Below are 26,550 nucleotides of genomic sequence, written 5' to 3'. Positions count from 1 at the left end.
AGCACTGTAGTCTTGTCTGGCTGAACACTGGGTCTGCCTCAGAGCTCTCAGGGTCCTGTATGTGTCCCTTAACCCCCATCAAAGGTTGGAAGCCGCCTGCCGACCTTTGAGCCTTTTCCCCTCCCTCACCTGTTGAAACCTTTAAACCTCCCCTTTAAACCCCCCCCCCACCCTGTCCGCACTAAGAGTATCTCTCCTTGAATGTGATAGAGAAGAGCTTTGTTTGCTGCCTGTGTCTCTAACACTAGAACTGTCAAGCTTGTTAAATATTGGGAGTGGGCAGGTAAGTAGACAGGTAAGTACAGGTTTGACTTCCACTGCGCTGGTTGAGCCAATTGGGAAAGCCGCTGTAAAATTGGCAAGCAAAGCATGCAGTGTAATTTAGAAAGATCAAGCTTCAGTTATTGAACTTGGCGACACGTTAGTCTGAATGATACGCAAATAAGCCAAGACTGCCAGCAAAGCAACTACTGCACTTCTGCTGTCAAAGGGTGAGGAAGTCCTGACTGTGCTAGAAAACGTCAGCTGAATCTCAGAGACTTACTTAACTAATTGGAACGGACGCACTCCAACACTAGAGATGCTGTGTGCTGCAGTCTTTGGTGTGGCTAGTCGAGGATGTGCATGAGTCACATTCGCATCTAGCGGGCTATGGGTTTTGTCGGTGATGTGAATGGTGGAGCCCCTCATCTCTTAGCTTGAGAGAAAAGCATGCAGGGAGCTCCACGTTTGCATGAGAAAAGCACCTTTCCCTTTAAATCTGTAGATGCTGTCATGAATATAACAAGGCACGAACATGCAACCCTACCGTGTGATTCTTTTGCTCTGTATAAACTTGACTTACAGTTAATCCCACCTTTAAGTCCTAATCAATGAGAGCAGTGGATTCAGTCTCAGAGTATGTGACGGGAAACAAAAACACACAATACACAAACAATCCAGACAGGTGTGTCCCTTACTGTCTGTGAAAAGTACGTTTGAAAGGAAATGCCCAGCAATTTTCCACATGCAGGGTGAGACAAACATGGATACCGACATGAATAAATATCTCCTGAAGCTACACAACGCAGGGCATTTAATGCATACTTTAGGAAAAGTTTGACATTTTGAGAATTGCACACTTCTGCTTTCTTGCCACGAAGATGGATACCGCTTTCACATCTGTCACTTAAATGAGAAGCTATAGCCAGCAACCGATTAGACTTGAAGCAAGAGGAAACCACTATCCTAATTAAGAAGTTCTACTGTATCTTGTTTAATGTTAGCATACAGTTATGTACGATATCTTGACCGGGTGTAGTGACTTCCTGTTCATCCTGCCACAGTTTTGGTTTAATGCAGATTAAACAAACAAGGTATAGCATGTTGATTAATGAGTTCTAGAGGTGCTGGTGGGTGGATTTTTTTTTTTTTTTTTTTTGCGTTGTTTCCAGTCTTTATGCTAAAGCTAAGCTAACCAGCTGCTGGATCTAGCTTCATATTTAACGCACAGACATGAGAGTGGTGTCAAGAAGGCAAAATGTTCAACTATTCCTTTGACATACACTAGCATACATACATCATACACAAGGCCAGTGGTATTTCCTTTGAAGACCTGTCGTTCCCTCCTCCCTTCCTTCCCTCTTTCTTCTTTGTGTCATCTCATCTCGTAACTGGAGCCCTTGCTCACCTGTTTGTGTTCCCTCGTGCTGTGTCTCTAGGCGTTTGCATGGTGGACAGACCTCATGGTGGAGCATGCAGAAAACTTCCTGGCCCTTTATGCCATTGACATGGACGCAGCTCTGGAGATCCAGTCCCCTGAAAGCTGGGATAGCTTCCCCCTCTTCCAGCTGCTCAACGACTTCCTCCGGACAGACTGTGAGCCCCTGTCCCTCATTTCTTTCTTGGCCGCTTTAGGTATTTTTATGCTTAAACAAAGACGCTAATATCTTTCTGTCTGCCTTCTCACAGATCACCTGTGCAATGGAAAGTTCCACAAACACCTTCAGGATCTGTATGCTCCTCTGGTGGTTAGATATGTGGATCTGATGGAGTCCTCCATCGCACAGTCAATTCACAAGGGCTTTGAGCGAGAGTCCTGGGAGCCTGTAAAGTAAGGAGCCTCCGTCTTTATAGCTAGGCTGTAGGGATGGTTGGATGCTTTTATATTCAGATGACGGCCTGACCGCGTGGAGGCTGAGAAATCTGGGAGAGCAGCTGTAATGTTCACCCAGGCTTCCTGTAGGTTCACTTTTAAAGAATGAGCCAAGAGTGGGCTGAATAACCTATTTTTTCTGCGCGAGAAATAGGTTATTTGTTCTGAAAATAGTCTTTGACTAATGTATGTGTCTCACCAATTTTCTCTCCGGCACATTGGGGTCAGGGAAACACCTAATATTTCTGTTGTTTTGTTTTGTGAACTAACCTTCATAATGTGTGCTTTGACATGTTGCCAAAAACAAAAGGCCTCCAGTCTGTTACGTTGCTGTCTATGATTCATTTATTGTGGCTTTCACACTTTTGCGTTTGCATTTTTTTTATTGCAAAGATTCTATTTAAGATTTATTAAGGCAAAAGGTTTTTTCTTGGTCTTTATTCCATTTTATTCTTTCCAGTATTACGTTGCTTCTCCCTCTCGCTGCACTTAATACAATATATGTGTGCGTCCTAAGTCCAGCCCTCTTTACTCTGTAGGTCTTCGTATAATGTGCGTCTTTGACAATTACTGTCCTGTTCATGTGTGTTACTGTACGTTCCTGTCTTCACCTGATTTCAGACTTTCTGTTACCTTTATGATGAGTGTTACATGGCTTTCTGCAGCTCCCACACCACTGTTATGGATTCTTTTTTCTTTTTGTCTGTCTTTTCTGCAGGAGTTTAACAAGTAATCTGCCCAATGTGAATCTACCAAATGTGAACCTCCAAATTCCCAAAGTACCAAATCTGCCAGTGCCAGTAGCAGGACTATCAGTTAACCTTCCACAAATGCCTAGCTTTTCTACCCCGTCATGGATGGCTGCTATATATGACTCTGAGTGTGTATTCAACTAGTTTACTTTAGAAATATTAAGTAAGCAGAGACTGCCTTGGTATGAAGATGCCCTCAGCCAAAGATCATTCAGAAACCTTTAAAAAGTACAGCAAAATCTCTTTTTTGTGACTCTAACTGGAGATTAATTAATTACACGGAACACAAAGATCCATTCCAGTATGTGCGCATACGCCACGATTGTGTCCATGTTCATGCCAAGAGCGCTCTGAGAGGTGTTAGAGTAGATGGGGTTCTGCTTTCTAAAATGAGAGGCTGAAACGCTCTCATTTGTCTCAACATGCATGCTGTTGAGCCGAGGTGTGGAGATACAGGCCAAAACAACAACAACAACAACAACAACAAAAAAAAGCACATGGATTGATATTTTGCTCTGAGGCTATTTGGGGATTTTCTGTGCATGAAAAAAAAACCCAGTATGTTTCCATTTGAAAACATTTGCAAGTCAAGATCCCTGTTCTACGAGAGATGTATCTCCCCAGAGCTGTTGTCCACAAACATTTGCTTTAGTGATTTTTTTAGCGTGCTGTAGATCATTCATAGCCTCAGGCTCATCTCTGACCTTGACCACATGCTAGTAGTCTGATTGGGAGAGAAGATATCGGGTTGGATTTGAGGTGATGGCACAGAGAGGCTGGGCAGATGGCGTTCAGACTTCTCCCTCTCTGTTTTATCACCTCCTCTCCCGACTCTTTCCTGCAGCACTTTCCCCAATGAGCTCTACTCGGGCCGCCCTGAAAGGTGTGCATGGTTTGTCTGGTAATTCTTCCAGGGGCCCCACCAGCCTGGGGACATGGACGTTGAGAGAGGGCCTGTGATGGAGGGGAGTCAATTTGGAGATTTATTTTTATTTTTTTTGGTGAAATAGACTCAGACTATAAATACTTTTTTTTTTTTTTTCACAAGCCCTCCCTCACTTCTCCATTCCCTCCACTCCTTTGTCTTGACACAGTGTGATTAGCTGCTGTATCTGCAGTGACTTTACCTGCATGTGGCCACTTCACATCCTGGTCAATAATCATACTGTGCAGCATGGTTATTGATTTGTTACAGTAAACCCTGCCCGCTCCTTTTCACCCATACACTGACTGTCCACAAACATCTGAACGAACAGGAACTGAGACAGACATTTGGACGGACCGGTCAGTGTATGGTCGGAGTAAAATTTGACTGTGTTCAGGTGTGGAGGAACAGCATCCTCCTCTGCACTTGCCACAACAACCTCCCCTCCACCTCCTCCCACCCCCTCTCTCCATCAGGGTGACCTTTGTCTTCTGACCTGTGTGTGTGTGTCTGGGTCGATGGCAGTAATGGCTCCGGGACGTCGGAGGACCTCTTCTGGAAGCTGGACGCCCTCCAGACTTTCATCAGGGACCTGCACTGGCCTGAGGAGGAGTTTGCCAAACACCTGGAGAGTCGCATCAAGCTCATGTCGAGCAACATGATCGAGAACTGCGTCAAACGGTGCGTTTGTGTGTGTGTGTGTGTGTGTGTGTGTGTGTGTGTGTGTTTTTGTGTGCACACAAGGACAAGACAGACTGACAGAAACAGAAATACTTGAGAATGAACACTGGCTACTTTTACTGAATATTTTATATTATAGCGCGTATAAATATTTCACTTGCATTGCAGCACTAGGATGGCATTTGAGTCCAAGCTGACAAAGAGCAGCAAGTCCACAGATTTCCGCATTTCTCCGACATTATGCACCATGTTCAACGTGATGGTGGATGCCAAGGACCAGTCGGCTAAACTGTGCGCCATGGAGATGGGCCAGGAGGTAAGAACTTCACTTGGGGCAGTGCCTGCATTGTGAAAATCACAGGGTGTTTGTTTTATGTTTGCAAGAAGCCAAATTGATGTTTTGTTCAAACTTCTCCCTGTTTGTGCAGAAGCAGTTCCACTCCCAAATAGATGAGCTGATTGAGGAAAGCGTGAAAGACATGATCCAGCTTCTGGTTGCAAAGGTGCGACTGTGTATCATTATTAGCCGTGCTAGCAGCGTAGCTCTGTGGATAACAGTGTCGGCCTGTCTGTGGGTCGGTCAGCCACTTTGCTTCACACTGAAATATCCCAACAGCTGTTTGACAGACATGATAGATGTTCACGATCATCAACGGTTGAAATTCCAGTGACTTTGTCGGCCCTCTGACTCCCTGTAGTGCCACCATGAGGCTCATATTTGCTTAGCATCAGCATGTTAGCATACCAGTGTTCGCAGTGCTGCTAGCATGGCTGTAGACTCCTGGTTTTTGTGAAAATGTTGATTTATGGTGTTCTTCTTGTCTTCGTTTCTCAGTTTGTTGCCATTCTGGAGGGCGTGTTGGCCAAGATTTCCAGATATGATGAAGGAACTCTCTTCTCCTCATTCCTTTCATTCACGGTAAGACAAAGCTTCCCTCACTGTGCTGTTTCAGCAGAGTTCAGTAATATTAATGTAGAGCTGATTACAGAACCTCTTTGGATATGGAGTCACTAGAGTACTGTCATATCTAAAGCTGGCTTTAAATGCCTCTTCAGATTTGTACTGCTCTTCACTCATTTCCCATCTTTCTTTTTTTAAGACTGTATTTAAAAAATAGTATTAGTGAATTTAGAAACATGCCAATCCTGATTGATATTGTTGATGGTTGACATTGTCTTTACGTAAACTCAGCCTGTGTTTGACAGCATTGTTCTGGTTTCAGGTGAAAGCTGCCTCTAAATATGTGGATGTACCTGTAAGTGCAATGACACCCTACACCTCCGTGTGCTCATGAGCTTGTGTGTGTGTGTTTCCAGATACAGCTGAACAAAATGCTTCCTTTTAATCATCAACAGTGTTTCTTTTCTGCCTTTTTTCATTACAGTCATTTCCAGTGTTTGCTCCTCCGCCTCCTGAGCCCTGACCCTGTTCTGTCTCTGCTTTACAGAAACCTGGAATGGACGTGGCCGACGGCTATGTGACCTTTGTGCGCCACTCTCAGGATATGCTGCGTGATAAGGTCAATGAGGAGGTGTATATAGAAAGGTTATTTGATGTAAGTAAGATGCCGTCTCCTCCTCACAAGAAGGGAGGGGCCTTCCAAAATGTGGCAAAACAACAGGGCAGAGAGGGATAAGTCCCATTTTGAGACCAGGAAATGTATTTCAACCTGGCAGAAGAGGCCGTTCTGATCCTCTACCCCTCTTGACTATTCTCTCTCTTTCTGTCTCTCTTCTCTCTGAACCTTAGCTGCTGCCCTCTGCATTCTGGTGTACATTGCCACAGTGCTTTTGGGCCTTTGTGTATTAAAAAAAAGGAAACTTTTATTTACAAAGAGTCCATAAAAGCATCCTCAGAAAAGGATTATCTGAAGCAGTGCTCTCTGGAAAGAACAGAACTGTCCATAGTGATCGCAGTGCCAGCACACCGACTTGTATTTCTTAGCCACTCACCACTTGTACTCCGTGCTTTCAGATACTTTCCACGTTAAGCATGTCAGCCTCCTGAATAAACACACTCAGCCTTGTTGGCCTCAGTCCACAGTGGAGCACCCACACAGTTTCTCTGTAGTGAAACTGCTGGGTGAAGGATGCACAGCTGGATGGGCCAGGGTGACATAAAGATGTCACTCTCGGAGGCTGACATGGACCCTCCGCCTGCTATAGCAGTGGTTCCCAACCTGGGGGGGGAGCAAGACCCCACTTAGAGCTCCCAAGATAAATATCACAAGATGGTTTAGAGACTAGGAAAAAAGAAGGAAACCATTCCTGCTATGCAAAAACAAAAAAAACAAACTGACTTTTCTCAGATGTTTCCTTGTGAAAAACTTTCTGCAGCCTGTTGCACCAGTTTGAATGTAAATTCAGCATCAGCAGCAGCTTCGTACTAAACTCGCTACTTTGTATAATCAGACCATCTGACGTTAGAATACCAAAGCAGCATGGGAGATAAAGCCAGAAATTAAGAGACAACAGGAGAAAATCATGTCTGTTATCACGTGTGAAGTAACATAACGTGTTTCTCTGCACCTTGTTAACGACACAGCGTTCAGTTATTGATGGGTTTTGCTGAATTTTGATGTTTTTTGAGGATAACGCTGCCATACATAAATGACAAAAGAGAGAGGGCAAAAATAATAGGATAAACAAAAATCTCTTCTAATCAAAAGACGCAAACATTAAGTCTGACTCTTCTATAATTAGTGTCTTTAGTTAGTCAGGAGGGATTCACACCTGCTCAGGGAAGGTGTGATTTTTTGTAATATTCTGTTTTTAGAACTGAAACAATTAGTTGATTAAGGGGGGGGGAAGAAAAAAAAAAAGGCAACTCTTTTGACTAACAGTTAATCAGTGTGTGAAAAATGCCACCTTCTCTGCTGTGACAGTTTGCTGCTGCTCCTCGTCTGGTGTACTGAACGTTATTCAAACATTCATTTAGTTGCGTGGCGACACTGAACCAATCAGTGACTGATGAACACGGCTTGCGCAAGCGTCCGCTGACCGAGTGAGCGAAGCAAGAAGAAGAATTTGAATGATGACATGTCAAGTCCCTGTTATGAGGAATAATGACTGGAATAATGTTATCAGAGAAGTGGAGTTACTGGATAACCAACCTCAACTTTTTGACTTAATGCTGAACTAAACAAGCAGCAGTTTTTAGGAAATGTTTTCACATTTCTCTAAAATTATACAGACATGATTGTTAAATGTGAAAATAATTAGTCATTAGCGGCAGGACTATCTATCTTAACTCTATGTAGCATAACTCCTCCAAGACACTTCAAAGTGACTTAAACTCAGCTGGTGCAACAGCCTGCAGGACTCTAATGTGATGCTCAAAGTCTGGCTATAAAAGGCCAAAAGAAACGGTTGGGAACCGGTGTCTGTGTGAGAGGGTGAAGAGAGCACTGTCTTACAAAATCATAATCCTAAACGGGATACATTGGCAGTAATGTGTCCTCCATGTGTGATTTGAACGACACATAATGCTGTGATGTGTGTGCTTCATGTCATTCAGAGACTATTTGTTCAGACCCGTGTCTCTACGACAGCAGCGTGACGGCTTTGTGTGCTTGACAGATTCTCAGTTCTGTGAGGCAGTGACGTCAAGTTTTCTTGTCTGAGAGATGCTCAGAAGTCTCCCTTTGATTTTAGATTTTTGTGTTGGCTGTAGATGCGGGAGTCTTGTGCTGGATAAATATGATTTTTTTTTTCTTTTTGTTGTTTATTTTGGAGTGAGGAGTGATGCTGTTGTGAAGTGTGGGTCTGCTTCTGTCTTTGAGGTCCACACTGGCTCCCCCTGTCTCCGTCTTTGTTGTCAGTTTTTCTACTGTGGAGTTTTTCCCCTTGTGTCCTCTGTGTGGCCCCCGAGTGCACCGGAAACCTACCCGGCACTGTCCTGTTGAACTCCTCTGAAGACTTCTCAAGCTGTGAATGTTTCACTTTTAACCTTTTAAGCTATTCTTTACCTGAAGGATGTCAATGTTTTTCTCTTTCATTTGAATGCATTTCCATCCATCCATCCATCCATCCATCCATCCATCCATCCATCCATCCATCCATCCATCCATCCATCCATCCATTTGCATGATGTGAAAAAAAAAGCGTTGCTAGATGTTGCATAGGCTCTACTTTATCTCTCTTTCTTTCACTAATTAATTTCAATCCTTTTTATCTCCTCTTTTCTGATTAACACCATTCCTGCTGCCTCCTCTCTTCAAAAAGTGGCACTTATCTCTAGTGTTGCGTTGCGTTGTTTTATCACATTATGTTGGTTGGCATGATTTTAGAGTCAAATAATCTTCCTGTGTACATCTTCTAGCATGACCCTCCTCCTCAGAGTTCTGCCTCATTTGCACATACAGCAGTCTTCCTTAGCACGTCCTCTGCCACCCACCCACCTGCGAGGTCTGCATGCACTGCACGCTCAACTCGACTGTGAAGTGGACAGGCATCTGCATATCCGGCCTCAAGTTCTAAACCTTTCAACCATTCACCTAATCCTGATCTAAATAAACCTCGAAAAGCTCAAACGAATGAAAAATCCTCACACTTCTAATTCTGGCCTGAGAAACCTTTTCTGCGTTCCTGCCTACTCACATGTTTAAAGTTGACTTCTTTTCTTGAAATTGGGGATATGACAACTGTTTCTCTTAGACTCGGGTGCTGTTCTCTTGTAACTCGAAACGTACTCAGTGTGGGAAACTACCACTCAAAGCAAAAGTGGAGAAAAGGTACAAGAAAATAGCACCGCTGCTCCCTGCCTGCTAACCATTTACTCACTCTCATTCTGTTTTTCTTTTGCTAATGATCTCGTGTCAAAACTATAATTTCAGTTCCCCATAGAGAGGTAGTTTTCCATCCTCGGCGTAGGGTATTTAAATGCAGCACGGCATTTCTACGAGAATAAATTATAAATAAAGGCTAAGTAATTGCCTTCAATAATTGATGGGCCATGCATCGTTTACAAAATATTGACTTGGAGAACATTTTTTTCACTATTTCAAAGGGTAATTACAGTTTGAGGAAGATAAATCTGTCAATGCTTTATGACTTCCCTCTGTTTTATTATTTTCTTCAAGTAGCAGTAGCATCAGTGCTCACACTATTACCTCTAAAATTGCTCTTTTCAGCTCTTCAGGGTGCTACAGTATAAATGCCGTTTGTGTGTCTCGACTCGTGGTGTGTGTGTGTGTGTTGGGAACATTTACTGAAGCAAACAGTAAGGCCCAAATTCAGGTTTCAACTTATTTCAGGAGCTATAAATCAGACAGAATTTGTCATGAGGGAAAAATTTTCAAGTTTAAGGCTTCAATTTCTCAGGGAGTTAAGTAATGCACGAGTTCAGGCCGCTGAGCCTCAGTGTGTGATGAATTTAAAGGCCCTGAAAACCTGTTTTCTCAATGAGTAACAGTTTGACATTTCGGGAAATACACAGGCTAGCTGTTTCCTCTGTTTTCCAGTCTGTATGCTAAGCTAAGATAAGCTAAGCTAACCAGCTGGTGGTGGCTTTAAGTTTGGCTGACAGATGTGAGAGCAGCGAGAAAAGTGAATAAGCCTTGTTTCCCAAAATGACAAACTCATTCCTGCCTGCTCTTCTCACCTGTTTTAAGGGGGCGGGGCTCAAGGTGATGAACAAGGGTGATGTCACACTTCTGTGCACCAATCAGGATTTAGAAAAACTGAAATCAAAAGGTGATGATGGGTGTGCAGTTGTTGCTTCTGTTGCTATGCCAGACCTGATCAAACCACAGTCCCGATGAAGCAACTTAACTCAGTTTTTCGATGTTAAATTCTTCATAAAAATACTGGAGCATGTGTTCTTTCCCCAGAGAGACGTCTCTAAGATGTCGAACCAAGTTTTCAGGGGCTTTAAAAGTGCTAGATGAAGACAGACGAGTTATTATTGTCTTAAATCTGAACTGCATGAAATAAAGAAACAGTTGAAACAAGCACTCCACTCAGTAGCTTGTAGATCTTTGTAGCCGATAAGATTTATTTTGAACATTCTTACATTGAAGCAGCTCGTGAACTTGCATTGTTCACCGATCCTGACTCACCAAATGCAAGAATGTCTGTCTTGTGAACTGGGATTCGTCATTAATCCTCACTAACTGGTGTAAATACCGTCCACACGGGTCAAATGAAACACAGCCTCACGAATTTAAGCAGCTGGGAGGTTTTATTGAAGCGATGCCTGAATGCACACACGGGGGTGCTGGAGTGTTAATGTTATTGTCATACACTGTATGTGTTTAGCTGTTTGTCTTTAAGGTTAGTTTGATGTCATGATGTCTTGAGTATGTGTGTGAGTGTGTGTTTTGCTGGAGAGTGTTGTGTTTATGTGTTTCAGCAATGGTACACTGCCACCATGAACCTGCTGGGGACCTGGCTCACTGAACGCATGGATCAGCAGCTGCACGTCTACCAGCTAAAGATCCTCATCAGGATCACAAAGGTAGGCCAGGACACGCCCGTCGGATTTCTTTAAACACGGCCTCGTGTCCACACGCTGTGCTGACGTCTCTCCGTCCTCCTGTAGAAAAAGTACCGGGACTTTCGCCTGCAGGGTGTCCTCGACTCCACCCTCAACAGTAAGATGTACGACACGGTGCGCAACAGGCTGACCGTGGAGGAGGCCACTGCTTCAGTGAGGGAAGGAGGCATGCAGGGCATCTCCATGAAGGACAGCGATGAGGAGGATGAAGAGGATGACTAGAGCCCGTACACTGACACTCCACCCCTCCCCTGAACCCCCTCCTCACCCTGACCCCCTTTCACACTTTTGACTTTAGCCTGGTTACCGATGCATGTACCAACTCAGATAGCCACTCTAGGACCTCTTTGTCAGCTCGAAATGCCTATGAAGGAACTATTAACTATAAAAATAGTACTTATACTGAGGAAAATCAAAATAAAAATGTTAAAAAATAACCATGATTGGCAGTTTAGCTGTGTCATGATAAAGATAGCACCTATCTTTGATTCATTCATTTCTAAATTCATTTCTATGTGTTACTAAGCAATATGGAGAACCATTTGTTTGACAATGTTGAGTGAGATTAATAGGTGTGTCCCTGTCCAATGCAAACCTATATGGCGCTTCTTTGTCGTATTCTACATTCATTAATGGTACATTGTCGTGATGATGAGTGTGTGGACCCTTTTCTTTGTCTTGTCCGTTTTTAAGTGAATGCCAACTGCTTCAAACTGAAAATAAACCTCTGTATTTGTTTACGGCTGTTACAGATACACTGTCGTCTACTCACTGTTCTTAACATCAACAGTAAGTCTAGACCTGCATTTTTATCATGTGTCAATGCTATGTGATCTTATCTCAATTACTAATTAGACGTGATTCAACAGGAATCTCGAACTTCAACGAGTGGGTATTCTAGAGATGCAATATTCTCATAGCTCCATTTTGATAACTTGGGAGATTCTATTTTTATTTCAACATTAAAAGGCCTTGAAACAGGTTCTATTTTAATTGAGTTGCACTTTTACAGAGAAAAGAGCAAAAATAATTTTTTTTATTGAAAAAAAAAGTTGGTCTGTCTTTGTTCTGTAATTGTGTAGAATGAGATGTCTGGCATTTGTTTGGGTCTCACTGTTGTTTTGTATATATTATATAAATATATATATAAATATAAAATGCTGTACATTGCATTCTGAGCCATCGCTGCATGCCTGTGGGTTCCCACCCTCCCCAAACGCTTTCTGTTTTCTGTGTGAATTAGCTGGTGGATTCATTCTTGCTTTTGCCTTATGAAAGCCAACAGTTGTAATATGCAAGAGCTGTGGCCTCGAAATAAAAATTACTGTACATGTGCATCCTCTGTCATGTTTACTATAACTGAGACACATTTAGAAACAGGCTGAGCAGGACACACAGCGTTTGTTTGGCGGTGGTAGAGAATAACTAGTTCAGTGCGAGCGACACACTGAGGATACAGTTACAAAAGTCCATAAAGCTGCTGAGAAATCAGAATTAACGCTCCTCATAACTGCAGAACCTCAGAGGGGTACTTGCACTTAAAACTCTTTATACTTCTACTCCACTACATTTCTTTAATAAAGATGGATTAAGTTCTTGTTAGCCTACAGATTAAGATATCACATGCAATCTGTGATTATTGTCTAAATTATGATGCATTGTGATACCCAACATTAACATCCTTCAATGCATCAGTAATAATAATACAATATGAGCCACTCTGCATCATCAGTACCTTTAAAGTGCATTTAGATGCAGGTGCTTCTATAAAAAAGTTACATTTGGCATGCAGGATTTGTACATGTAACTGAGTATTTGCAGTGTGCCACTGTTTTAGTCAAGGTTCCGGACACTTCCTCTACCAGGCTTGTTTGGTGACAGTCTGACAGCAGGGGGCGACAGCATCAACGTGGCGCTTATCTGCTTTTCATGGCATCAGTATGAGTCAACACTCATCCATCAGTGGTTTCATGTAACACAAGGATGCTGTGCACCCAAACCCAAACTTTATTTAATGTATAGCAATACAGTTCACCTATTAAATAACACTATTACACTACAATATGGTATATGACAGCATCATAGAAATATATGGCTATGATACTATCATATAAACATGTGATATGATGGACAAAACCATTTTATTATTTATTTAAGTTACAAAATAGACTTAACTACCAACCTGGCTGAAATGCACTGAGGCTCACATACTGGATCCCTGGACCGTTGAGCAAATGTCAGGAAAATGTGGTTAAACATCAGCATGGACCTCAGAGGGGCAGGTGGGGTTCGGCTGTGGAGATTTGGATAATACATTTCCCACAAAAGTACAATCTGTTACAGGGCCACTATACAAACCAAATCTTTGTATGAAAATATAAACTTCTATGATCACAAAGATTACATTAAAGTCAAAGATATTTTGTTTTTGAAGTGAGCGTGTTCGGCCACAGCACTGAGCGCAGACACATCAAACAGGAAGGACGCTGGCATTCACTCACAAAAGAAAGAAGAAAAAAGGCTGCTGCAAAGAAAAGCTTCTGCTGCAGAGCGAAGCAATCAAAAAAATCTGGACCTTTCTCCAAATGTTGGAGAGTTTTCACTGAATTTAGCAAACTCCCCTTTGCCAGAGAAGCTGGTGTTCACAGAAAATAAACATTTCATCATAGAGTACATGATAGAGTATGAGGATACACAGAAATCAGTCAAGAGAGAGGGATGTTCAGGGTTTAAAGGGGCGTATAATTAACAGCCACAAAAGTGTGTGGAGACAGAATATCAGCCAAAATCAAATATATTTTACAGTCTGATTTTGAAATCTCATCGTCTAATGTGAGGGACGCTTCTCGGACTCCGATTATCGCGTGTAATCCTGAGAACAGAAGCAGAAATTCACACCACCGACACGAGCAATCATAACAGATTAACAGATTTGACTTGAAATTCTAGTAGATTAAATAGATCTCAGGACAAAACCACGTACAGGTCGCAAACTGGAACCACATCTTTGGTTACAAATAAAGCATCACCCCACCCCTACCCCCAAAAAATAAAAAAAACACAGCGTCTACAGAAAGTTTTCAGCCCCTTTGGATTTTTTTTCATGTTTTACTCACAAGTGGATGGAACCAGGATTTTATCTTTCCTGTCAATGGTTCTTTATCATTCATCAGCTGCTGAAGTTGAATGGAGCTGCGCGCAATCAAGGTGTGACAAGTTATTTTAGGTTAAATATACCTGGATGGAAGTCCAATGGCTGTTTCCCAGCAAAAACTGCATCACAAAAACAAAGAATACTCTAACCAATCTGTGGCATTTGTTTGGAGAAGTACTAATCGGGGGGAGGATGTAAGAACAGTCTGAAGGCACTGACATATCCCTCATACGATTCTTTGCGCGTGTTGAGCAGAGGGGCCATTCGTGAGACCACAGCGAGGCCAGAGGGGCCGAGAAAGCTGCAGGGTTTCATGGCTCAGACAGGAGACAGCTTTATGGAAAAATGTCAAATAACTCACATGGAAGCGTGTGGGAGACTGCGTGACAAAGGTTTCATGGGCCGGTGCTACCAGATGCTCTGTGGAGTGTAAGGCAAACACAGCACGTCTGCAGAGACACAGCGTCCTCATCGCGAGGACGCTGTGTCTCTGCAGCAGGCTGGTGAGGGTAGAGCAGAGAACGAAGGCAGCTAAATATAAAGAAATCCTGGAAGATTTGCGTGAGAGAGCCGCGACATGATTTATTTTTCATCAGAGCAATGACGAAATACAAAGCCACAGCTACAAAGCCACATCTTTTATTCAGCATCTTATTTTACATTAATTTTCTCTCCCTGTTTCTATGTTGGTCCTTTTCTTTGATGTGTGAAGCACTCGAGCTGCATGCTATACAAATAAAGTTTATTATTTTTATTATTTAAAAGAACAACAATAATGCGTACCCCTGGAGGCTAGACCAATCGAAGCTCAGAGTTTAGAGGCAGGACGGGACATTTGTCTCGCATGACGTCCTCATGAAACGAGACAAACCTGTCCACACAGGCTCACTGTAAGTGTTCCCAGAGCTGTTTTTAGTAAATATCATCCTGAAGGGACTGAAAACTTCAATCAATTTTGGGCTTTGTGTTTGTAATTAATTTCGATCAATTTGTAGGCCTTTGTTTCTACTATTGATCAGTGGCAACAACAAATCCTAATTACATCCACTGTGATTTCATGCTGCAGACCAATAAAACATGGAAAGTTTGAGCAGGGTGAATAGTTTCTGCAGACACTGTACTGCATCGATATGGATGCCCATTACATTTGTTAACTGTTGAGCTTTGACAGGTGAGGTTAGAGAAGCTGGAAAAAAATGTTAAACATTGGAGCATTGTAGATAATTCATGACAAGCTACAGAGTTTAAAAAAAAAGAAAAAAAAAACCACATCAAGGCAAGTGGACAAATAGGCAAAAGGCTGGCTATTAAGGATATTATATATATATACATATAGATATATATATATATAAACAAAACAATATAACAATATAAATCCCTGTAAAAAGCAATAAATGTTCACATTAGATGTTGAAACACATTTTAACAAAATAAGCCACAAGTACATTATACAAGACAGCAGTGAGATATTTGGACCAGTATATGAATATTAGGCAGGTAATAGTCTCTTAACGTGTGACAGCTTCTTCACCATGTGGAGCGGAGACTCAGTTAGTCTGATCGAAGTGGCAAAGTGACATAATGCATGCTGGGCAGCGCTGTGATGCCATGATTTGTTTTGACACATTATATTAGAGGTGGATCGCCGTAACTCATCCTGGCCTTCATGCTTCAGGCTGCGTCTCAAAGCGGTCCAAAGATCCCAGTTGTGTCCTGGTGCCAGGATTTCACTATTTCACTGTGAAACTTTTTCACTCACTGGATTTAGGCAGTAACACTGATAGTATAGTGCAAACTGGACAGAGCTGCTTTTTCCTCACGTCAACTTAAACAGGTGCAAACGCTCAGCAGGATAACATTTAAGACAAGAAATAAAGGACAAAAACATAAATATCAAAAAACTTTTATCAGTATAAAAAGTAATAAGGTTATTCATTTAATCAATAGTCTGGCAAAAAAGGCCTCAGAAAAGTTCGCAAGTTTTTACAAACTAAGTGCCTGGAGGAATGTCCTCAGACAAGCGACTCCATGCTCTCTGCAGGGTCCGACTCGTCCGCGATCACCACCACCCCATTAGTGTCCATGTGCATGGGGCTCAGGCCACACTCTGTGTTACCGACCAGGCTGAGCATGGCTTTGTAAAGGTACTGGTACTGCTCCTGTGCACACAGACACAAACGCACATCAGGTTAACGTTACAGATCACATCCTGTCATGTGCCGCTGATCTGGTTTCACGCCGCACAAAATTACAGACAGCTGGATTTGGACTTAGGACTCAAGAGGAATGCTAATGTGGCTGCTTGTCTGCCAACATGTCAGCCATAACAACGTGAGCTCGTGATGGTGGCTGCTGTGTGTGTCTGTCAGCTGATGTTTCTCTGCCTCCTTGTGGCAAAACAATGCAGCTTTAAATATAATGTTAAATAAATGAATTTATTGGCCCCCACACTAAACACAGAACTAACATATTATCCCCTGATGACGCTGATGTGGCAAATGTTCCTATTTACATATGCAGCAGATACAGAGCAACATTAGCATTCATTTAGAGTCGTGCTTGTGTCCACCTGACAGATATAAATATGATATTTGCTCTCCTTTTAGCTCGATTTTGGTCTCCACCAACTCTAGAGTGAAATGTCACTTAAAAAAAAAAAAAAAAAAAAAAAAAAAAGCTAAAAGGCTCAGGGAGCTGCAGGGAGCTGGTGAACTGGTGAACTTACTATATCAGTGAAGACGCCCGGCCTCATGAGATTGATCATCTTAGCCACCTGGTAGATGTCGACCACCCCCTCATTCTCCAGTTGCTGGGACAGCGTGGTGAGGGCGCAGAGCATGCCTGCTGACACTGCTCCATACCTGTGACGAGATTTAAAATCAGCTCTGCTCGGCCATCTGAAGTCCTGTTCAGGTGTTCATAAACAACATCTCACCTCCTCAGTCTCTAGGGCTGTTTCTGGTTTTAATGCTCCCATCAGACTGAAGTTATTAATATACATGCACTCCAACAAGCAGCTGTCAACAATAAAACCCACCGCAGCAAATGAAAGGACAAAGTGTGTGATGTAAGCAGCTCCTTCCATATGGATTCTGGCTGTTAGCGATTAGCATCTCGTCACATTAAGTGGGTGGTGAGACAGACCGGCTTGTTATTTAGTCTGTGAAAACTTCAGATGCAGCTTTAAGTTAATGAGAGGTCAAGTGTGATTGAGAGTCAGGACCATCAGTGATGAAGACCACTCAATTAGCCGATGTTTTCGCGAATAGCAGCTGAGGTGCTGGAGGCACAGAGGTCTAAAGGAAAGCCTGGGAACAACTGTGGTTATGGTTGTTATGCTTGGATGGCTACTGAGAGACTTTTGAGTGGTGCTTTTGTTCATCATGCTAGCTGCCGGTGGATGCTCAGAGCTGGCATACACTAAAGGACTTTCAAACCGCAAGCGATGAAAAGGCTCTCCACATCCCATCCCGTCCCACTCGTGCAAGCACTCACCGTTCAACAAGAACAAATCAAAGGTAATTAAACATCTCAGGTTTCTTTTGCCACTTCTGAACCATGATCAAAATCAAATGTATCTACAAGGTCCTGGATTAGATTTTTGAAAGGATCTCGGGAATACACCGAACCCATGACGACACTACGATCCCCAATTTGAAAACACTGGACACCTTTGACGCTCCCTGCATTGACAGAGGACAACATACACAACATAGGTAAGACAAACGTACTCATCATGCACGATGGTGGGACCGTCTCGAGTCATGGCCTCTTCCTTGATCACGCTGATGAGCTCGAAGGTGCTGCTGAGAGGAGCATCAGGGTTGGGCCATTTAGGGCACTGAAAATGTCTCACCTCCAGAACGTAGTCATCCTGTCACACACAGGAGAGGAGTGTCACACCTCCAAGCAAAGCATGCACACACACAACGTGACATGAATAATGTAAGCCACGTCACAGCGCTCTCCTGTGCTGCTTCATGCGACAATAGTCAAACATTAAGCACGGTGAGCTCCAGGTACCTGTGTGGCCTCTAGGATGAAGTCGTGGATGATGATCTGCTCCTCGTTGGAGAGGCACAGTCTGTCCTTACTGATGAGCGTGACAGTGAAGGCGATGCAGTTCATGGCCTCTTCCCGACTTGGCCAGTAAACAAATTCATCCTCAGCCTGCAGAGAAACAACAGCGAGTCAAATGAGAGGAGCTGCAGTCACATTTATTACTCCGTCACTAGTTTTTTGTTTTGATCATTATGTGCCTTATGCTTTCTGCCAGTATGTCAACTGGAAGACATATTTTCCTTATATTAAACATTTCTACTCTAGAGGACAAATAACAGAGAAAAAAAATGATGAGAAAACAAACGTTTTTTTCAGTTTCAGGGTTACTCACCAGGCCCTGGTTGTCAGGCAACATGACGATAATTTGAGCGTTATGGTCCCAAATCATTCTCCAGAAGTCTGTGGTGGTGTGGGGTAAAGGATGCTGGGTAATGATGAACTCATTACTCCTGAAGTAACCCTGAGGTGACAAAAGGTGGGGCCGTTAGCCTCGCTAAAGCTCACACCACTCACGCTGATGGATGATTATGAAAGCTGACAGACTACTGATCATTTCCGAGGAAACTGTCACCACGCACTGTCAGAGCTGTCAATAAAGTTCTTCAAATTACACAGCGAGCCAGACTATCACACTGTACCATTATGTAGGATGCGTTAATGTAATCTGTTCCTTTCATTCCAGGCAGAGTGGTGAGTCCGACCCTTGCTCGCTCCGCTGTGGAGAGGCAGAGAGAGGGAAAAAAACACATTAAATCTCAAACCCGGGCCTCAATAATATCACACTGGCTGATAATGCACGCATTCATTACCAGGCCTCCTTGTTGCTATAGCAACATGGACCTCCTTCTCCCCCCGTCAGGGAGCCGAGAACGCATAGAAAGATTAACTTATAGGATTATGGAAATAGATTCTAATTTTGGAATATGAATTGTCTTTAATAATGTAGTGACTGAAAAACAGGAAAATGGAGAACGCTGCTTTAGGAAATGCTGCGAGTCTCACTCTTATTTTCTTCTGTTTCAAAAAGGACCAACACAGAGCAGATTTCACATACAGAAAATGCTGCTTAATAGTGCACAAATGTAATTTTAGCCTTCAAATTGAAACACTGTGCTGCTGTCTGACTCCAGCCACCATGATGACTGTCTGTGTAAACCCACTGTAACAGGCCTCTCGATGCCCCCGACTGCCGACTGCAGCCGCTTTACATGTCCGACATGACCTTGCTTCCCCGAGATCCTCAGCCCCCCTGCGAGTGTGCTGTGGTAAAACAGATAAGATACTCACAGGGAACCACTGAGGAGTTGCGGTTCTTCTCCTTGTTGCTGTCTTTGTGGGCACTGAAGCACTCCACAAAGCGTGTGTTGCACTGACTCAGAAGCTGGTACGTAAGAGAGGAGGCAAAGACTTTAGCCACTTGGAGACACTTTAAATTCAAAATCAAACATGACAAACAAAAGATATAATGCTGTTTAATACCTAAGCTGAAGAGCAACACTTTCAGATTAATAATGAGCATGTGACGCTCAGGAGGAAGTGACATTATGTGTGAGCAATTAGCTTCTCTCTCCCGATGTTCAGTGAGCAGGAGCCTGATGAACAGGAGCTTGATGAAACATTCATGGAGCTTTGCGTGAGGCAGCAGGGGTGACAGACATGACATTATTATAGCCAACATCAGAGACACTATCAGTCTATTCCCGTCTCGATCTGGAAAGTCACAGCGCTCATTGCTAACAAGCTCCTGATCCAAACAGCCCCTCGATTCCAGCTGGTGGTGCAAAGCGCACGCGTTGACAGCTCCTCCAACCGGACCAGTCCGGCTCCCGGATGGTTTACTCACCCTGAACTGCTTCTCCAGCTGTGTGCGGCCTGTCGAGTTGGGCGTGAGGATGCTGTTGACATAGCTGTGCAGCTGCCAGGCGGGGACCTCTGTCTCTCTGCTCAGGATGCTCTCCATCAGAGCATCGTGGATGAAAACATACTGCTCCTGAGGGGAGACAGAGGGTGTGTGTGTGTGTGTGTGTATATATATATATAAAGAAGATATTATGAGCAAAACAATCTTGTGAATAAATACAGAGAAAATGAAAAACATAACCCTGAAACAATGTAAAATAACGCAGCAGTTTGGAAGAGGGCAGAGGCAGTTATGTGATGGGATGTTAATTTATTCAAATAGAAGCAAAGGTCAATCACAGTCAGTCAGCCAGCTTCTCTTTGACTGACAGACAGAGGCTGATGACAAGCGACATTAGAAAATAAAATGCTCATTGGGAAAAAATCATAAGGGAGGGAGACATATTCAGAAGAAGATGTCGCGATGGCATCATGTAAAAATACTGATACATCAAGTATTGGAATCAAAATATACGTGAAGTACCAAATGGAAGTAGTCATTATGCAGAATGGCCCATTTCAGAATCATGTTTATTTCATGACTGGATTATAACCATGGATGCATTAATATGTAACACCTGAATGTTGAGGCTGTTGAGGAGCTAATTACCTCATCATTTATTAGTTTATTAATAATTTGAATTTGCTGTTACTAGTAACTAAAACTGTCACCTAAATGTAGGAGAGTAACATGTATAATATCTGCCTTCAGAGTGCAGCAGGGCAGAAGTATACAGTAGCATAAAATAGAAGTGCTCAAAATTGTACTTATGTACAGAACTTTTCTGCACTGCCTGTGACATTCAGCCTGATGAAATAACTTCAAAATAATACTAAGAGTAATAAAATAAGAAAAGTTTTTATTGGATTCAGTTTCATTGGATTACTTTACAGTTTAATTATTAGATTAAATATTTCGTTTGTATGTGTTGATATGATGTTTTACTTCATGACTTATTTCAGTGTCTTAGCTATTTACTTAATTTTGATCACAAAGAACACAAAAGAAACGGCTAAGAGACAGAAAGCGAGACAAAAATCCTAATAAAAGAGAGAGAGATTTGCAGAAAGACACCCAGAACATCAGGTCAAACACTTTGTCCAGTACTCCAAGTAGATGCCCTTTCAATGTACGAGAGGGAGTCTGAGCATAAGGGATGATTTCAGGTTTCTCACCTCAGTCTGAACTAGGTAGTTGCGTTGTGTGCGGATATGTTTGAGAAAGTCCAGGACGCTGACTGTGCTTTTGTCCTTGATCTGTTGCAGCATGCTGTCGATGACGATATACGTTCCTGTCCGACCAACCCCTGCACTGAGGAGGAGCACAGCACAAAGCAATGTGAGCATAATGGCAGGCCCACAGGGGGAGCCGTTAAGCAAATCAGCAAATATGCAAAGAGAACACTGAGAAGAAACCTTCACTTAGCCCAGGAGCTCAGCGGTGAGTACCGTACCTGCAGTGCACCAGGACGGGTCCCATGTCTGCAGCGCGAGCCGCTGACGAGCGGTTGATGAAGGTGAGCACAGGGAGGGTGTATTCTGGCACGCCCATGTCAGGCCACTGAGTGTAGTGATACTGCACCACGATGCGCTCGTTCAGCTTCCCTTTCGGGTTCCCCTTCTGACCCTAGAACGTGAGAGCAGACAGGTGAGCCATGTGAGAACATGACGCAGACTTTATCGTACGTGCAGGACATAATTGTGGGCGCGGTGCATCGGCCGATTTAAGAGCAGGCTTCATACTTGCATAAGTAGAGATTTAATGCAACACTTAATTTAAACTGGCTGCACCACTCTGACTTATTCTCACAGTGTAAATATGGAACTGTTCCATGGCTAAGTGAACCAGAGCATGTGAGCAGAGCTGAAGGAATTTGGATGGAGTGTTTTTTTGTTTTTTTTTTAAGTTGGATTGTCGCCTTATCTCCTGCTCAGATAGCACTGGTAGCACTAACACCATGAGCCCAAAGCGAATAAAGGCCTCTGACTCTTAATGGTGCTGCTGCTGCTGCTGCTGCTGCACTCTCATGTGAGCCGGACCTGTGTGATTTACAGGTAATGTTTTATTGACTCCTTCATTTTTAGATATTTCTGTGCAGTTTGTTGGAGAGTCTGAGACTGAGAGACGTCTGAAAAAGACTCAATCAAAGAAAACAGTTTTGAGGAGGATTTGATGCTTCGTTACCTTTTTCACTTTAGTGTTCCTTATAAGGAAACGGCGCAGTGTGTAGCAGGCGTGCACTTTGGTGCTTTTCAGCGTCACCACAATGTTCCCATACTGCTCGCTGTTCTCTGTCGGCCAGTACTGGTCACATTTCCTCTGAGGGGACACAGCAGACACACTGAAAGACACATCGGGATTTGATTTATATTTGCACTACTGTGGATGATTGAAAATGAACCTACTCTGCCCTTTTCCACCAAGTTGGTGATCATGATGATGATTCCGGTGTTCTGCTCCCAAACCATCCTCCAGAAATCCTCGAATGTGGACTTAAGAGGACCCTGAGCAGCTATATAAGCTCTGGGTCGGTTGTAGCCCTGAAACAGTAGAGTGGTGGAATACAATTACTGTTCAGATGCAACCAATACTGTATAAATTACAGAAACCTCCTGATATAGCTGATATGACTTGTTTACTGACACAAGACATTGGCGGGTTATGAAATCCACTCCTTCAGCTGAATCAAATTGTAAATATTTATACAAGAATCAATATTTTTTCAAACAAATATCCAAGTTTTTTTGCCCTGTCAGAAGTCCGCACGGCTTTTAGCTCTATGAATAATTCCATTGTTTCTTTCGACACAGGGCCACACAGGTGACCTTCACAGCCTTTCAAACACAAAGAAGAACAAGACTGGACCTGCATGACCAAAAAAATAATAAATAAATAACAAATACATCAAGTGGTCCGTTAAACTCACATCAACATAGTTGGCATTGATGTAATCCGAGTGTTTGGCATCTTTCCCCGCCAGAGCTCGCAATTTCACCCTGCTGTGGTCATCTAGGAAGGCATTGACATGTTTGTGTCAATTACTAACAGGATGAAAACACGTTAGAAAAACATTATTGCATTCCGCAGCGGTCGACATCATAATCACATTTTATAGATGACTCACAGGCCACGATGTTGATGTATCTGTTCTTGTGCTTGTTGTCGGGATGATTTGAATGTTCTGCTGTGATTTTCAGGTCTGCCGTGGAGCGCTGGACCTCCTGGAGAGAGAGAAAAAACAGACGGATGGATTGTTGTTCGACGAGGAGAGAAGATGAAATAGAATTACCTCCCTCAGAGGAAGTTATATTTACCTAAACTGTGACTGCCTTTGTAGATTTCATTTTTATGATACTATTTTTCTTTGAAGGGGTTTCTTTTCCAAACTTGCCCCCTCCATAAGGAGCTCAGGACAGACTGCAAAGCGGAAAATTGAGCATGGACTCAGCATCTCAGTCAAGGACACTTCTGCAGAGCAGATGCTCTCTGCCACTAGGGCTCAAACTCAGGCCTCCAGAAGGAAAAGCTTTCTTCTTCTTCTTCTTCACTACGCCACACTGCACCTACCCACTGCCTACAATACAACAATCATTTCCAACGTAGCTTCTTTGCGCCGCATTTGAACATTATGCACACTAGCTTCACACGGAATGACCCCAATTAGAAGGAATCCTCCAGGGGTGAAGCTTTTGCCTCATTTCTTAACCTGGTTACACAGAGAATGTGTTCCCATCCAGCAAACCAGCAGACAGACCTTCTCTAATTAACCTCCGTCTCTCTTGATCTTTCCCTCCGTCTTTCTCTCAACCATCTGCTCAAAATTAGCAACCCTGCACACAAATACAAGGAGCAGAAAATAATCTCGGAGCACTGTTCTGACCCAGGCCCACTGACAGACATGTGCGCAGTATGAACTGAAAAGGCTATCAGCACTCACTAAGCTCCAGAGGAGTGCGCTCTCATGGATTCTGCAGTCACGGAGTGCTTTCACACTGAACTTGTTTAGTTCAGTTTAAACAAACTCCTGTAGATTTATTATAGTTTCCTTCTGTAGGCTGGTGTGAAAGCTGTAATTAGCACCTGATGCGGACCAAACAACCAGACCAGCACTGCTTTTAGTCTCTCTTCACTGGTTACTGATCACATGTAAATCACTTTAATCACTTCAATCTCAGCTACACTGCTGAACTGCTGTTCCCCTGTGAGGCAGATGGCAGCTTCAGATGTGCAGGCAAGGCCCTGCTGGCTGGTCCTAAGTCCTGGCTCAAAACTAAAGGTGACCGGGCTTTTGCCCCTAAGCTCTGGAACTCCTTGCCCGAGAATCTGAGGCCAGCTTGCTTTTAAAAAAGCCTTTTATTAATTATAGCACAAGATTTTATTTCCAGCATGCCTTATCTGTTTTACACATTATTTTTCTTTTTATCTTATTTTTGGGAATTTTATTCCATTTTATCTCAGTATTATTTTAGTTGTCTGATTTTCTTTGCCTCAGTCCAGAAATTTTTTTAATCCAGCTTCAATTGTGTAAAGCACTTTGTAACTTTGACTGGTTATTACATTATTTTATTATTAAAAAGCAGAGTCTGGGTTTGCCTCCAGGCAGACTGTGGCGAGGTTTGCGGTGTGACAGCAGAGCAGAACAGAACCGGATTTTATGTGATGGTATTTTTTGATTGTAGACAGTAATTTTAGATCATTCAACAGCTACACTACTAATAAATGTTTTGATTGTGAAAAAGTCCCATTTCTACCTCTTCATCACTATTCATGACAGCGCTCATTATCAATTATTTCTTTATGAGCTCAACCTAAATGAATATATAAGCTCCAGCAAAGTGCTGCAGAACCTGCTGTCTGTCACCTGGTTTCATTTCCACATGTGGGTCCATGCAGTGCTGACGATGCAACACGACTGTCACCAAAGCTGTCCGAGCAACGACTTATCTGACTTCACTCTAAGAGCACCATTTATTCAAAATGAATCATCATTAAGTGGAGTAGAAAGTGCACCTCGAACTCCTCGGAGAAACCTTGCAGGTTGTTCTTGTAGAGCTCCATGATGTGTTTAACAAAGTGCTTAACAGGGATGGCCTCCATGTCATCTGCAGGAGAAACACAGAGCAATTAGCAAAAGCGTCCACTGATGTGTGTGTGGTTCACAGTTCGATATCAGGGTCTGTCTCTGGCCCCCGTGAGAATGTGCGTACACGTGTGAGTGTGTTTGCAATACACAAGTGTATTATTCAAATGTCATGAATAGTTTTCTGACATCAAATCAGTCACTGAGTCTATTTCTTAATGAAGAAAGGGGGGAAAAAAAACAGAAAAGATTAGAAAATAAAAGCCAATTCTGGACTGTTTCGACAGACTAACCTCTATCACAAATGTCTAGATTTGGTATTTTGAGCATTTATGGGGGGGAGCATCTGTCTCATCTGAGCCAAAATGACTCCAAATCACACATGAGGGATCTTAGATAAGGCTGGTCACCATCACAGTGGGACAATAGTGCAGGGGACCCAGCTGTCATTGCTGCTGATACTGGCCAATGTCTTAACTTATGCGCCCATGCAGCTGGGGCCTTTAGGGCTCTTACTTGCCTCAGTGATTACAGCGTAAAGGTGAATTCTGGTCTGGTAATATGTTCATTTATCAAAATGTCTTTCCTCCCCTGTATTGGAGGCTTATCAGTCTAATAAGTTCATCATAGTGGTTCTGAATGAAATGTAGCTTTAGGAGCTAGAAATTGAAATGAAGTCAAACTGATTAGGTCCAATTCTTCTTGACAGGATGTGACGGTGTACAGAGTATGTTCACACCATCTCATTCAAAAAAAAGTGTTATCTTTTTGTGGAGAAAAATAATGCAAATTCAGAGCCCATAAAGTCACTGTTTTATGAATTTCATTTCCTTGAACATTTTTAACTTAAATCAAGTAGATGTTCAGTCATTCAGGATATATGGGCTGTGAGGAAGTTTCTAAGAGAGTAAAAGAAAAAGAAAAGACAGACAGAAAGTAGGAGGAAGAACGGGATAAAAGAAAGAAAAAGACAAGCAATAAAAACCTAATGAATGTGGAGTCGATACTGGTATCCCCTGTGCTCTTTAACTATGATATCACAGCCTTGAAACGTCCCCGAGCTTTAGGCGGCTGTGAAAGTAAAGTCTGATATTGACTAGCTGCCACTGCTCTGCTGCCTTGGACATTAAAGGCTACAAAAAGCCAGTCACACAAGTCCTACAGAGGCGCTCCCCGAGTCGTTTCACATGCAAATCAACCGAAACTGCGCAAAAGCAAACATTAAAGTAAGAGAGAAAACCATTTGAGAACACTTAACGGTGGCTTGTGGATGTGTTCCGAACCAGTATCAGTCTCAGCATCACAAGTCAGTCCAGATTCCTTTGTCCCGTTAGTGATTTTCCGGTTCCCCATTTTAGCCTTAAAA

General features: G+C 42.9%; 2 protein-coding genes across 12 annotated transcripts in view; one reads left to right on the top strand and one right to left on the bottom strand.

Moving 5' to 3' along the window:
- The window catches only part of cadpsb (Ca2+-dependent activator protein for secretion b), a 79,452-nt gene extending 67,127 nt beyond the window's left edge, over positions 1 to 12,325 (top strand). For 6 of the 10 annotated variants that reach the window (XM_070958814.1, XM_070958813.1, XM_070958816.1 and 3 more), the window contains 11 exons: positions 1,701 to 1,857; positions 1,951 to 2,092; positions 2,853 to 3,014; positions 4,337 to 4,492; positions 4,661 to 4,808; positions 4,921 to 4,995; positions 5,328 to 5,411; positions 5,716 to 5,748; positions 5,941 to 6,048; positions 10,845 to 10,949; positions 11,034 to 12,325. In XM_070958814.1, the coding sequence (XP_070814915.1) occupies positions 1,701 to 1,857; positions 1,951 to 2,092; positions 2,853 to 3,014; positions 4,337 to 4,492; positions 4,661 to 4,808; positions 4,921 to 4,995; positions 5,328 to 5,411; positions 5,716 to 5,748; positions 5,941 to 6,048; positions 10,845 to 10,949; positions 11,034 to 11,210 (1,347 nt within the window). In that variant the 3' untranslated portion in view covers positions 11,211 to 12,325. The remainder of the gene's footprint in view (positions 1 to 1,700; positions 1,858 to 1,950; positions 2,093 to 2,852; positions 3,015 to 4,336; positions 4,493 to 4,660; positions 4,809 to 4,920; positions 4,996 to 5,327; positions 5,412 to 5,715; positions 5,749 to 5,940; positions 6,049 to 10,844; positions 10,950 to 11,033) is intronic. The other 4 variants (XM_070958819.1, XM_070958820.1, XM_070958818.1 and 1 more) reach the window with 1 other exon arrangement.
- A 2,738-nt stretch (positions 12,326 to 15,063) lies between these two features.
- ca16b (carbonic anhydrase XVI b) overlaps positions 15,064 to 26,550 on the bottom strand; it is a 98,805-nt gene continuing 87,318 nt past the window's right edge. For both annotated transcript variants that reach the window (XM_070958747.1, XM_070958748.1), the window contains exons 15-29: positions 25,115 to 25,206; positions 23,229 to 23,325; positions 23,031 to 23,113; positions 22,510 to 22,644; positions 22,289 to 22,423; positions 21,558 to 21,730; positions 21,280 to 21,415; positions 20,048 to 20,194; positions 19,492 to 19,585; positions 18,843 to 18,919; positions 18,536 to 18,664; positions 18,166 to 18,312; positions 17,874 to 18,016; positions 16,868 to 17,003; positions 15,064 to 16,301 (exon numbers count right to left, since the gene is read on the bottom strand). In XM_070958747.1, coding sequence (XP_070814848.1) covers positions 16,155 to 16,301; positions 16,868 to 17,003; positions 17,874 to 18,016; positions 18,166 to 18,312; positions 18,536 to 18,664; positions 18,843 to 18,919; positions 19,492 to 19,585; positions 20,048 to 20,194; positions 21,280 to 21,415; positions 21,558 to 21,730; positions 22,289 to 22,423; positions 22,510 to 22,644; positions 23,031 to 23,113; positions 23,229 to 23,325; positions 25,115 to 25,206 — 1,871 coding nt within the window. In that variant the 3' untranslated portion in view covers positions 15,064 to 16,154. The remainder of the gene's footprint in view (positions 16,302 to 16,867; positions 17,004 to 17,873; positions 18,017 to 18,165; positions 18,313 to 18,535; positions 18,665 to 18,842; positions 18,920 to 19,491; positions 19,586 to 20,047; positions 20,195 to 21,279; positions 21,416 to 21,557; positions 21,731 to 22,288; positions 22,424 to 22,509; positions 22,645 to 23,030; positions 23,114 to 23,228; positions 23,326 to 25,114; positions 25,207 to 26,550) is intronic.

Source organism: Chaetodon trifascialis, chromosome 3 (genome assembly GCF_039877785.1).
Source record: "Chaetodon trifascialis isolate fChaTrf1 chromosome 3, fChaTrf1.hap1, whole genome shotgun sequence".
Lineage (NCBI taxonomy): Eukaryota > Metazoa > Chordata > Actinopteri > Chaetodontiformes > Chaetodontidae > Chaetodon > Chaetodon trifascialis.
This window is presented reverse-complemented; position numbering and strand designations above follow the sequence as displayed.